General features: G+C 36.0%; 1 protein-coding gene across 2 annotated transcripts in view; it reads right to left on the reverse strand.

Annotated features, from left to right (window-relative positions):
• Positions 1–10,657: 10,657 nt before the first annotated feature.
• Positions 10,658–13,805, reverse strand: part of LOC149252924 (uncharacterized) — a 55,899-nt gene continuing 52,751 nt past the window's right edge. For both annotated transcript variants that reach the window (XM_089459833.1, XM_089459832.1), the window contains 3 exons: positions 13,055–13,366; positions 11,346–12,692; positions 10,658–11,257 (listed from right to left, as the gene is read on the reverse strand). In XM_089459833.1, coding sequence (XP_089315959.1) covers positions 10,739–11,257; positions 11,346–12,692; positions 13,055–13,366 — 2,178 coding nt within the window. In that variant the 3' untranslated portion in view covers positions 10,658–10,738. The remainder of the gene's footprint in view (positions 11,258–11,345; positions 12,693–13,054; positions 13,367–13,805) is intronic.

The raw sequence follows: 13,805 nt of genomic DNA on the forward strand, positions 1-13,805 counted from the left end.
TCCAAAAATATTTATTTTTATCAAACTATGAAAAAGTTTGCAAATTTCTCATAATGCAAAAAAAAAAACCTTACATGCCAAAGACTCAAGAGTACTCTTCATACACAAATCATACACTTGCAAATGATTTTTTGTATTGCATATAAAATATCTTGATCATATTCAAATATAAAAATATGTTGGAAAGTCCTATATTTTCATTAGTTGTTAATGAAAGCATTAATGACAACATAAAACAACACCTTGTTGTTTATGCAACCTATTTAGATTCATAGTGTAACGACCTGCAGCTCCGCCCGAAGTGCGACCGTGGAGGGCGCGCGGTTGGAAGTGAACGAGCTGCGGTTCGATGAAAGGTGCGAGCTCATATTCATGTGTGCGTGGAGTTATACGCCTAATGGAGGAGGGAAAGCTGAGTTTATACGCATGGGAGCATGGGATAAACCTTATAGAGGCTGACCAACAAATGTGCAAAGCCGACGGAGGTTGGAACGCGTTTGAGAAGAGGCCGACATGATTTATGATGGTGTGTGGAGCATGGAGGACGAGTCGGTCGGGTGAGCCAACTCGCCCTGCCGTGCGTATATATTGGGAGAGCGTGGAGCTCATTCCAACCATCGCAAATCATTCCAACACATAGCATCTTCGCTCAAGGGAGTAAGGCGCAGGTCTTAATGTGCAAGGCTAAGGAGAAAGGCACAGAAGGAGTAATGCGCCCGTTCTTGGGCAAGGCCGCATGGAGGAGACTCGCTTGACTCGGTCGTGGGTGAAGGCGCGAGCAGGAGCGCCCGGCGGTTGGGTGAGGGCGTGCATGGTGTGTGTGGCGCCCGGGTTGGTGTGTAGAGCGCCCAACGGTGAAACGTTGGTGAGCGCTCGGTTTGTGCGATGACTTGGCACGGGTTCTTGGGTGACTCGGGTGAGCGCCCGCGCCGGTGTGCAAGTGTGCACAGTGACTTGGTGAAGTGTTGAGATTGTGAACAGAGGTGTGTCTCGAGCAGAGGCGCCCGTGTGTGGCGACTTGGAGGCGCGCCCAAGTTGGGCAAACAACACGATCGTGCTACGAGGTGAACGAAGGGTTGGTAAGTCGTGCGGCGACTGTGCAGAGGCGCCGATGAGCTAGGCAATCGAGTTTGCCGAAGATTGTAAAATTGGCTAAGTATGAAACTTGGTGTTTCCAAGTATACTTGTAAAGCGTTGTAACTGTTATAATATATTATTCGGGCAGACTCATTGTTCAGGGAATTGCCCCTCCCTTTATACTATGCAATTGTGTTCTTCATTTATAATTGCTGATGTTAATGAATGTGTATGGGTGTTCATTGGTATAAATGATAACATAATAATACTTGGTTGCGAAACACAAACTAAGTAGGGAAAAGTGAATTAGGCGTAGTCCATGAACATAAGTATTGGTGAAAAGAAAGTGTTCGGTGGTGCCGCACCTCACCAAGCGTGGTTGAAAGACTACCGCCAAGTTGGGGGCGTGACACATAGGGCCTTAAGCCACCCATCTCATAGGTTATGAGCTCAAGGATGTAACAGATGGAAATTGATAAATAATGTATGATAGTTTCAATGAACTACTACATCTTAGAGGCATGTAGGATAAAAATTTGATAGTTGTTTCTCTAGATGGAGCTTCAACAATGATTGGGCATGAAAATGAGATTGTCTCGTTTTTGGAAAAAGATGCTCCAAAGCTTATTATAGTTCATTTTGAGCTTTTAACATTAATAGATGCTTCTAAAGAAATACCCACATTATTCAGAAAGTGTATTTGTAGGTTCAAAACTCACCAAAGAGAACAAGTGAACTTAAAGATTTGCTTGAAGCCATGCAAAATGATGTTATTGACATTTTATAGATACATTTAGTGAAATGGTTATCCACAAAAAAAAAATGTAATAAATCTTTTGAAGCTTATACAATTGACTTTAAATCTATGGAAAATGAAAGCGAAAACTTGAACATAGTATGATAAAACACAAATTTACTCTATCCATTGTTGTTTTCATTTGCTAGTTGATGTGTTTGGTGAATTGAACAAGTTGAACAAGATTTCTCAAGTAGAAAATGTATACCTAACAAATATTATGTTGGATCTTAAAGTATTATAGATACAATGACTATATGGTTTTTAGTAAAAGAAACATTTGCAAAATATAATTTTATTAAGTGATTATCAATATCAATATATTAAAATAAAGATGAAAAAGTAATTATAGATAGACATGAGATATAATACCTTTGTATCCCAACTTTGGAGATTGGCTATAATCATGTAAGGAAACAAACTATGAAACCTCACATTGAAAGCACAAAAGAGAGTTACTAAAAATTCACAAAAGTTTATATTGAATTTCTCATAGACTATTTGAATGAGAAATTCACATATCTTCATCTCTTTATTGTAGCAATATTGTTTAGTCCTTATTGCACCAAGAGATGCTCTCCATCCCAGTATAGTAGAGATGTTGTAATGCATTGTCCTGTCTTGTATTGTTTAACATTTTGACTTAATCAAATTACACTAAAAAAAATAGCAAAAAAAAAGAGAGAGATTAAAATAAAATAGTCAATTTACCATGGATAGTTTTTGGACTCTAAATTTGAATATTATATTTCAAAATGTAATATTTTTATTTTAAAAAATAATATAATATTATTGAATATAATATTTTTGTTTTTTTAATAAAATCATTATTTTTTAGCTCAGTGAAAATAAAATAAAAATAAAAATAACCCTACGTGAAAACATTTTTACTCTATCAAAATAAAATAAAATTAATAGAAAAAAAAACCTTAAAATACAAATAACTTCATGGTATTCACCCATGCTATTGACCCATGGTATTCATTTGGAATATAACATATTTAAAGGGGGGATTAAACCAACTTAGATCCATATTAAATTGGGATCTACCAAACCCTAAGAGGGATCAAATCTCTTGAGGTTTGCATCTCAAGAGATTTGATCTATCTTGGCACTTGGTAGATCCGGATTTAAGATGGATCTAGGCTAGTTATTATATAGAAGAGCATCATAGATAGGAGGAAAAAAATCAAATATTTCCCTTATAATATTTCTTGGTATTTACATCATACCATATTAGTGAATGTTGAATTTGTCCCTTTATTTAATGTTAAAACTTTGTAAAAGAGAGCTACACACTTTTGTTGATTCATTAAGTCTAACTTATGAGAGTTTCTTAATGAAAAAAACATGGAAATGTTTTTTAACATAAAATGATGGCCACAAAAAACTTATCTTCATATGATAAAATAATAGCAAGTTTTATTCACTATTCATGCAAGTATAGTGAATTGTAAAACACTTTTCAAAATAAAACATCATCAAGATATGATAAAATTATTGTTGAAAAATGCAACAAGAATTTTTCAATTTGATTTTGCCTCATTAAATTGAGAAAATTTGAAATTCCAAGTCAACAGACAACTTAGAGGAGTTAACTGAGGTGACATGGCTCTTGTCACCTAGTTATCTCAATTAATTCGAGTTAGAGGCACAAAGTTCAATTGTATGTAGTGATTCCCAAATTTTAGGAGCCTAGGTTGAATTACTTTCAGTTGTATTCAATTAAACTAGTTCTAATTGTTAATAGAACTAGATGGTGATCAATTAAGTAGTGGGACATCAGTCTAACTTAGAGATCATCTAGTTAATTGATCATTCCACTAATAATTAGCTCATGCATTTAAAGAATATGATTTGCCCAGTTGTGGTGGATCTTCCAAGGCAATTAACCAACGGTTGTAAACTAGTTGAGTGTACAGGTGTTGCATGAGGTCAGGGGATCAACCCTGAGGAATTGCGTAAGCATTTTGAAGGAAATTTGTAATTAATAGGGGCCTATTTCCTCAGGAATTGTGCAAGAAAATAGGGGTTCAAGGAGAGGAAAATGTTGACTAAGTCTGGGTCATATGCCTTCAACGATCAGAGAGATAGGTTATGACCATGCAAGGTGTGCTCAATTGAGAAAATCAATTATAATACATCTCTATTCATTCGATTAATGCAAAAATACACTGGGGTTTTTAACAGATTTCTTCCCCAGATAGAAATACTTGTTGCATGTGTTTTATTTCTTCTTGCATGTCTGAGATTTTTGTTTTAAATTGTAAATTAATGTCCGCATAACAATAGAGTAGGTTTGTGTCTTATGATTTTGATTAAAACTTCATGAGTAGTTGAAAATCTACAACCTAATTTCTACACGGTATCATATTTGGATTCACATTAGAAACCAATCATTGAAGTACTTATGTACAATGATCATTGAAGAACAAATGAGCTGTTAGGATGCAGAGTTATGGAGCCCCAGTTTAGGGCAAATCCAGAAGACCCTATGTGCATACTTCTTAATGGAGTTAGAAGGCTACTCGTGGGTAGATCAACGAGCCAATATTTAGTGACACAAAAAGGAGTTATGATCATTTATATTGGTAGATTGAGAAGCGAGATTTCCCACGGGGAGATCGAAACTCAGAGGGAGTGTACTTTCAGAGGGAGCAACCCTATGGAAGCTAGTACTTCAAGATCTGGGGAGATCAAACTCATTATTTCAGTGACTTTAGCAACAATGTGGAAGCAGCAGCAGAGCAGTAGCAACAACAGTATGAGTAGATCAGATTTCGCCATGCATGCAGCTATACCTTAGGAGTGAGGTGGGGCGATGTAGATCCTTAGTCCCAGAGTTGCCGAAATTTGGGCAAGGTCCATTGAGGCATTCTCCTCATGGATCATTACCTTGCTACAGGGACCCATAGTATTCAATAGCAATAGGATCAGTGTCAGTCAAATAATGAGGAGTGTTGATAATAGAGCAGGAGGCTCGGTAGCAAAGTTAGCAATAGCACAATTTTCCCAGTAGGCAGTTGCAGATATAGTTGATTCAATTTTTTTTGGATTCTTCTCAGTTGTAGATGTTGCAGTAGCAACAACAGCATTGAGAGGTGTTTCATGTAGTACATTCCACAGAGGCAGGATTAGAGTAGTTAATAGTCCATTTCTTACTAAGAGGGAGTGTTGAAAAATGCAACAATAAATTTTCAATTTGATTTTGCCTTTGATTAAATTTAGAAAAATTGAAATTCCACATCAGCAGACAACTTGGAGGAGTTAACTGAGGTGACATGGATCTTGTCACTTAGTTAGCTCAGTTAATTCAAGTTAGAGGGATGAAGTTTAGTTGTATGTAGTGATTCCTAAACTTTAAGAGCCTAGGTTGAGTTGATTTCAATTGTAATCAGTTAAAATAGTTCTAATTGTTAATAGAACTAGTTGGTGGTCAGTTAAGTAGTGGGACATCAGTCTAACTCAGAGACCATCTAGTTAACTGATCAAACAACTAATAATTAGCTCATACATGCAAAGAATATGAGTTGCCCAGTTGTAGTGGAGTTTCCAAGGCAGTTAACCAACAATTGTAAACTAGTTGAGTGTACAAATGTTGCATGAGGTCAATTGATCAACCCTTAGTAATTGCACAAGCATTTTGGAGGAAATTCCTAATTAATAGGGGCTTATTTCCTCTAGAATTGTGAAAGCAATTAGGGGCTCAAGAAGAGGAAAAATTTGGCTAAGTCTGGGTCAGCAGCCTTCAATGAACAAAGAGATAGGTTATGCACTTGTAGGGTATGCTCAGTTGAGCACAACAATTGTAATACATCTCTATTCATTTGATTAATGCAAGCACGCATTGGGGCTTTTAGCAGATAGTTTTCCCTAGATAAAAATACTTGTTGCATGTGTGTTATTTCTTCTTGCATGCCTGAGATTTTTGTTCTATATTGTGAATTAATGTCTGCGGAGCATTAGAGTAGGTTTGTGACTTATGGTTTTGATTAAAACTTCATGAGAAATTGCAAATCTACAACCTAATTTTTACAATTATGCCAAGTTGTAGTCACTAGTATGATGGATTGTGGAATGAGATTTTCTAAGCAAAATATCATCAAGAATAATATAAAATCAAAGTTAAGGTTGCATACACTAGATGTACTAATGAAAATATTTCAAATAAGCCCAATAATATAATGCAAATTGGAATATAGTATATGGGGTATGAGGATATACACTAAAGAAGAAAATGTTTTTTATCCTTTTAAGTGAACTTTTGTAAACATTTAATATATTAAGAGAATTTGATTTCTAATTAAGTATACTCACAAATTGCACTTGAAAAGATTTAGTTATAAGCCAAGTGAAGAAGAAATGCTAACAATACCTCATATTCAATTGAAAACTATGTAATTAATTAATATTCTCATTATCTTTGTCCATTATAATCCTTACTCTTAGAATTATGATCTTTACTGTTAGAATGTACAAATTTATAATTATATTGTACTATATCTTATTATATTAGATACATAAAATACATAATTAGTACAACTATATAAATTAAATACCTTTTAAACATCATCAGGCATCAAGATATTTACCTAATAATACATTCCATATTACAAAAAATTTAAAAAATCATAAAAATTAACTATCATAATAAAACTCTCTTCTTTATTTTATGTATTATGTAATATTAATTAATATATTGTTTTGATAATGCAGATTACAAGAAGTGTTATTAAATTATGGATATGTTTCTTCAATTTTTTATTTCTATTAAAAATGTTGTATAATCAAAATACAAAAAATATTACAATTTATGAAAAATGAAATTTGCATACAACAACATAAAAGAATTTGAGATTTGTAAATTTATACCAAATTTAAAAGGATGAGGATGAAAAACAAATTCTATTATCAATTTTTCATTTAAAAAAAATATAATAATTTTGGATTCCAAATTTGATGAGACTTTAGTTTTTGTGAAATCAATGTTAAAACTTTAAAATACTATGAAATATCAACTTATTTTGTCTTATATTCCAAACCATACAAATTTTTCATATATGTTATGAGAGTTAGGGTAAATATAATATTATTGTGTTTAGAGGTGTAGTTTAGGGAGATGTGTAGAGGTGTAATGCAATATATTGTGTTGTGTGTTGTGTAAAGTAATGTAATGTTATTATTTTTGTAGAATGGTTATATAATGTAATGTGTTACGTAAAGTAATGTTATGTTGATTTGGTCAAATTATTTAAAATAAAATTAATAATTAATAATTAGCTCCATTTTCGCCAAATCTATATTAGCTTTATTTTTCATTTTCTGAATTCTATATATTTCTTAAATTTAAATGAAATTTTATTAATTCACTTGAATTTATATCAATTTTTAATGAGAACTCATGGTACTTAACTCCAGATTTATTAAAACCCATGGTATTGAACTCCAGGTTTATGGAAACCCATGGCATTCATGTTGAATATAGCTTATTTAAAGAGAGAAAGAGTCTAAATATATTAGTCCATAAAATTTTTGAATTTAACCTTTTTTTTTAATTGACAGTGATTAGTGGACATGTATTTGGCCAAAAATCTGAATTTTTTTCAATAATTTTATTCTCCCAAGTTTGAATAAAATTACAATTGTGTGTTATATTTTGGTGTTATTAAAAAAATATTTAATTTTGACTTTCTATGAAGTCTTTTGGTTTTTTGTATAGGCTTCTACACCTCAGTAACTAATTCCTTTTCTTAAATCTTTCAATAAGAACAATAAGTTTAGGGTTTAATGTGGAAGGTGAATGTAGTGCTAAGACTGTGAGTTGACTGGACTTGCATTCAGAATTTTTTGTTTCAATTGGATCGAAATAGTTTGATATATTTACTCTTGCTTAACCAATTCTGAATATTATCATCATGAGTAAGTTGCAGAGAGTAGATAGTAGACTTGAAGATCAGTAGGGAGTCTAATAAGATTATAAAGCTTGCAATTATAGTGTCCATAACCTCCTTTATTCCCAAATGTGTTGTTTGGATCACCACACCTTATATTTCCAATCAATTTCAAATATCTTCGTCTCTTCGGCCTTGATTTAACAGTTTCTTCTATACACTTTCTAAACTAAATTTCACTTTTCTCCACTATATATTAAAACTCCTTCAGAGTATTAAGGATTATGTGCATGATATAATATTCCAAAATAACCAACTTAAATCCACATACAAGTCTTTAACCTATCAATTGAATATTTTTTTGGTCTAAAATATTAAAAGGAATTTTTGTAATTTGAACTTATCACGTGAATACTTATTCCAAAAAAATTATATTGAAAATTAAATGAACTTTTAAAAATTTATTTTAAAAGCACTTTTTTTTAATTTAATTATTAAATATAGAGAAGGGTAAGTTTACATTTATGTTTTAAATTTATGAATTCAATATTTTTTCCATTTAAATTTAATATCTTAAAATCTAAGTTGCATTGTTATGACATTTTAAAATAAATATTTAATTTAAATAGAAAGAAGCATGTATATATATACACCAGCCTAAATTCATTTTTAACTCTAGACTTATCAAGTCTTGAGAAAATCAAATAGAAAGTGAAAAGAAAAATAAATATCTAAAAAAATCTCATGGTAAATCTAAAATTAAAAATAGATATAAATTAGTATAACATTATTTTGATATATAATTATATAAAATATTTTTTTATTTTATTTATTTATTTATTTATTTTTTCTGAGTAAAACTAATTCTATTAATAAAGAGGAAACAAAACAGGTAAGAAAAACCAGAGCAGAACCCACGCAGGGGATCTTCATAGTGGACAAAAACTACACAAAAAACATAAGAAATCCACAGTAGCGTTAACATGGTAAACTTGCCCGATGATAGCCATGGCTTAACCCAAAAAACTGTCGCCAGCAAGAGCATACTAATCATCCTGTGGTTCTTCCACAACCCGACACCATCCGAATTCTGGCTCACCCATAGTTGGAGCAGCGACCTGATCAGAGGGACCAGGATCGACAGGCAGCATCTCCGCATCCTGAGTGCTGCAACTCGGATCGTTCTGAACATGCTGCGGCGCCATACCAATACCAAGCTGAATCGAAGGAGTAGGACCAGAGACTGCCCCAGAGCCCCCCGGATGAGAGTCTGAGTCCTCCATCTGAGTGGTCTCATAGAAAACCACTGTTATGTGAGCCGTTATCCGAGGCCGATGCAGGGAACTGTTGAAGGAGAAGATTGCAGAGCTGGTCGAGGAAGGAGGCCCACGGTAGTGACTGGAAGCACAACGCTGCCCTCTCCCGCTTCGAGTGCCTAGGTAACGACCAGTGAACAATTCACTGGAGGGGGCGGGCGAATCCGAAGAAGAGCCTGTCGGAGCGCGCCGGGGTTGGCCTCTACGACATCCCATACATTGACGAAGTCGAGCCATCTTTGAGGGAGCAGTATAACAGATGTAGACAGGCTGAGCAATTGACCTGAGACAATGACAGTGGCGCGCGGAGCGACAAAGACACAGAGACCCGGGAGAGACCCTACGAAGTCCTATCGCCAGCGGGAGCCAATTGAGCATAGGGCGAAAAATTCCAGAGTGAGGATGAGCAACCGGTGAATTGTTAGGACCAATCTTCCACCCCCCTGTAACAGTGACCAGGCCTAAGACCAGACGCTTGAACGAAGGGACATAGGCTGAGAGGAAACTACACAGAGACCACCCGCGAAAACCAAAGGCAAGAACAGAGACCCGGAGATGATAAACAGACTCGAAAGCTACCAGACTATGATCCAGGACCCCCCAGAGGAGAGGGAGGAACAGCAGGAGCTGCCTCTGGGGCCAAGAGACTTCAGAGAGAGCCGTTAATTGAGCCAAAGCGAGGGGATGAGCCCAAAGAGACAACTCGCAAGACATCACCGCAAACTCAGAGCAGTGCCTCGCCTTATACTTGCTTGATCTTTCTCGAAAAGCCACTTCCATTACTACTGCATTGATGATTGTCGTCATCTCTTGCAGGGTGTAGCGTGCGGGGGGAGGAGCCGTTGCAGACGACAGGGAGAGTGAGCCAAGGCCACCTGAAGGGGCGCTGCTATAACCTGCCTTGTGCGCATACCAAGTGCTCACCCGATTGCCAATATTTAACGCGGCGTACTGGGTGGGCAGGTGTCGAGCTGCCTCGCCCCACCCCAGTCTTTTCATATTGATTGCCGCCTCAGTCACCCGCATCCGGGGGAGCTGCATCCTTTTGAACCAAAATGGTGCATTCCTGGGCTTGATCATGATTCTGAATGATGTCTATAGTTCCTGTGAGTATAGTGCTCTCCGCATCCACTCCCAAATTGGCAAGAAGATCCGCAACCTTGTTGCCATTCCTCTTGCCATGATTGAAGATAATCACTGGATTATTATGGAGAAGTTGTTCTATGGCCTCTAGTCTGGCCTCAAGCCTCCAGCTATTGGCTATTTTCATCGCATGTGTGCCATTTTGAAGTTGTTTGACCATGTTGATAAGGATTTGGGAATCGCCTTCAATTTCCAGGGGCTATAAATTGAGATCTCTGGAGATGAGAAGCCCTTGCCAGAGTCCCTCCAGTTCCGCCGAGTTGTTAGTATCCCAACCTATATTCCCAAAGTAAATATGGAAAGGTAACAAGAAATATAATTATATAAAATATTACCAATCACATACTATTTAATTGTCTGAGGCTTTTATAACTGGTAATATAATAATAAAAAAAATTAAGTGATGTTCAACATCACTAATGAACACTCCATTCATTCTACAAAAACTAACGTTGAATGTAGTATTTAATTTAGATTTTCATAACACTTACAAACACTAACGGTGAATGTATTATCTAATTTAGATTTTCATAACACTTCCCAGTGTTCACCAGAAAAACATCGCGAAAGTAATCAATCTCAAATTCTTCTCCTCTGCGAACCATATGCACCCATCCTTTTTCCAGCGTCATTGGAACATCATTCATTGTTACGCTGGGCCTGATGATTATAACATCTCCACTTCTCATGACTCTGACCCAAAATACATCATCAGAGAATATATGCAATCGGATAAGGTTTGCATTCTCCGTATAGCAGTAAGATACAGGCCTTGTTCTTTTGTCGTGCCGAAGATAAAGCTCTAACATAATCTCAGAGTCATCCCTGTCATTTACAAGACGCGAAGACACAAAACATATTATAACCGCAGCGCATGGCATCTCTGTCTCTGCTGGGATTTTAAATTCTAATCCATGTCCATCATTTTCCTTTTCCATTCGCTGAAAAGACTTCAGTAGTTGGCTCAGTCCTTCACTCGGATCTGGGAAAATTGAATCTGCACTTATTCTGAGTTCTCCTGGAGAGGGCAATCTCTGTTTACAAAAAATAGATAAGAATTATGTTGTTCTAACTTATAAGCATAGAATTTGAAATACAAATCTGGACAATAATCAAATTTACCTGTAACCATTTACATTGCCTTTTAAGGGCTTCATGGGTGACAGAAATATCTAGCACCTCCAATTGCTTGAACAGATGAAGGCCTTCTTCAGAGAACAACTTTAAACACCCACTTATGTCCAAAGTTTCCAGGAAGTGTAAGTCTCCCAAATTCGTCACCTCGAATAACTCTTGGCAGTTTCTGAGACACAGTCTAGTTAGCCTCATATCAGCAGAAAACCCTGATATTGTCCTCAACTGGAGGCAATTTTTGAGGCTGACTTCTGTCAAGGTGGTGGAACAAATTTCAGCCCTAACCAGGTTTTTACAAGCGTAGACTTCCAGAGTTTTAAGACTCGAACAAGTCTGCTCTAGAATTCTGAGGCAGTTCTCCACTTCCATTTTGCAGAGTCTCAACCTTTCGAGTGCTTCTGCTTTTTGGCACAGCGAAATAATGCAACCCTCTGCTAGTGATTTACATCCGTTTAAGGATAACACCTCTAGACTTCTCAACCCATCCAAAATTCCAGGAGTAATCTGAAGATTTGGAGCATCGTATATATCCAACGTTACTAGTTTCTTAAGGTTTTCAAAACTGGGAGGCAGGTTTTGAAGTGCTTTACAGCCAGCCAGGAATAGACTTTGGAGATTATTGAGCTGTCCTATAGTATTAGGCAAAGGAGACAGTCTATGACATTTGATTCTCAATAGTTTCAAGAGTTCAAGCCGTCCAACACTTTCAGGGATGTGACGTAGCCTACTTGATCTAAAATCGATGGATTCCAAATGAATTAGGTTACCAAGAGAATCTGGAATTTGGGTTATCTGGGGGCATTCCAGAATAAGATATCTCAAACCAGTAAGTTCTCCCAAGTCTTCTGGGAGCTGTTTCAATCCCCTGCAGTGAATGTTGAGCCGTTTAAGGTGCCTCTGAGAGGTGATGTTGCAAGGCAACACCTGTAACTTATCACAACCTCTGAAATCCAAATGTTCTAGGCTGGTTGACTTTCCAAGAATGTTGGGTCCAATGTTCAGGATTTTACATTTTTCAAATGTTAGGTACTTTATCAGTAACAGTTGACTGAAAGAATCTGGTAACATCTTCAACTTAGAGCAGAATCTTAAATCTAAATGTCTCAAATGTTTAAGTCCTCCAAAGTTATTAGGCAATGATCGAAGACTTCTGCAGTTGGTCAGATCTAGATGTTCCAGAAAATGTAGATCAGAAAACTCTTCCGGAAGAGTGGTTAGAAGTCTACATCGTCTAAAAACTACTTTTTGCAGAACCCTTATTTGGCCTATTTCTTTTGGAACCCTTTGAAGCTGGTTGCATTCTGTTAAGTTGAGCTCACGCAATTTCAGAGGAAGCTGCATTACAATGGTGAGATTTGTTAACAGCTTAAACACAAACCTGCCAAAGAGCTATGAAAATGGATAAACGAGAAAATTAAAATACTAGTTTAGACACAAACCTGCAAAATGGATATGAGAATGGATATATGTGAATTTCTGGGGGGCTTTACATGTTATTCACGCTACCGAGCTTCTCAATTTTTTAAAGGGAAATATGTTACAGCTACGATTTAAATTTGAATTTAGGTAAATCTTATAAATAGAGTTTCAATTTTAGTGGAGAGAAACAACTTTTTCCCTCTCGAATCACATAATCTAATCATAATGAATAAACATAAAATTAAATTATAATGGAATACTCCTAAAAATAATTATACCTGAGAGAAGTCATCCTCATCCCACAGTGTTACGACTCTTCCTCTGCCAAGGTCCAGAACCTCCAATTTTCCCACTGGAAGATTTGAAGGTATAGATTGGTAAGGGAAGTCCCACCAACGGAGCCAGACAAGATTCTTCGATAATTGACTGAAATCACCGCCAAAAGAAGTGCCCTGGAGTAAAAGCAGTTTCAAATCTTTCATCTGAGACAGAGACTCTGCCTGCCAAGTGGTTGGGACCCCTGCTTCATTGATACTAGATAAGTTGGAAGACTGTGGAACAAAACTGAGCCCTCTCACAGCTTCTGTTCCCTATTTATGCGCACAAAAAAAGTATCACTATATACCAATGAAAGTCTGTAGTTCACATAGATATAGATTAAATATAAATCCTTGATTAGTGCCTCAGAAAGCTGCCACAATCACTTGCTAATTGATTTCAAAGAGGTTATGTGTGTTGGAATATTGTTAATTCATCTTAGATAATAAAATAAAATATTTTTATCTCAGTCTACCAGAGAGCTTGTAATATTCATGAAAGACTGAAAAATTACCCAAAAGCTAAATTATCCATTTCAATTGTCTGTGTTGGGATCACAGAGCACTGAGAAATGGTGGTGTATACAATTTACTTTTGATTTTTCTAGCTTTTAAATAGGTTTCATCAGAGATGAATATCATCAGCAAAAAAATATAAATGTTCATATACCTGGAACCGGAATACCACCCATATCTTGACCGAGTCAGATCT

The sequence above is a fragment of the Pinus tabuliformis genome, chromosome 7 (assembly GCF_031772625.1).
Source record: "Pinus tabuliformis cultivar Carrire ecotype Pingquan chromosome 7, CPIR1, whole genome shotgun sequence".
In the NCBI taxonomy this organism is placed as follows: Eukaryota; Viridiplantae; Streptophyta; class Pinopsida; order Pinales; family Pinaceae; genus Pinus; species Pinus tabuliformis.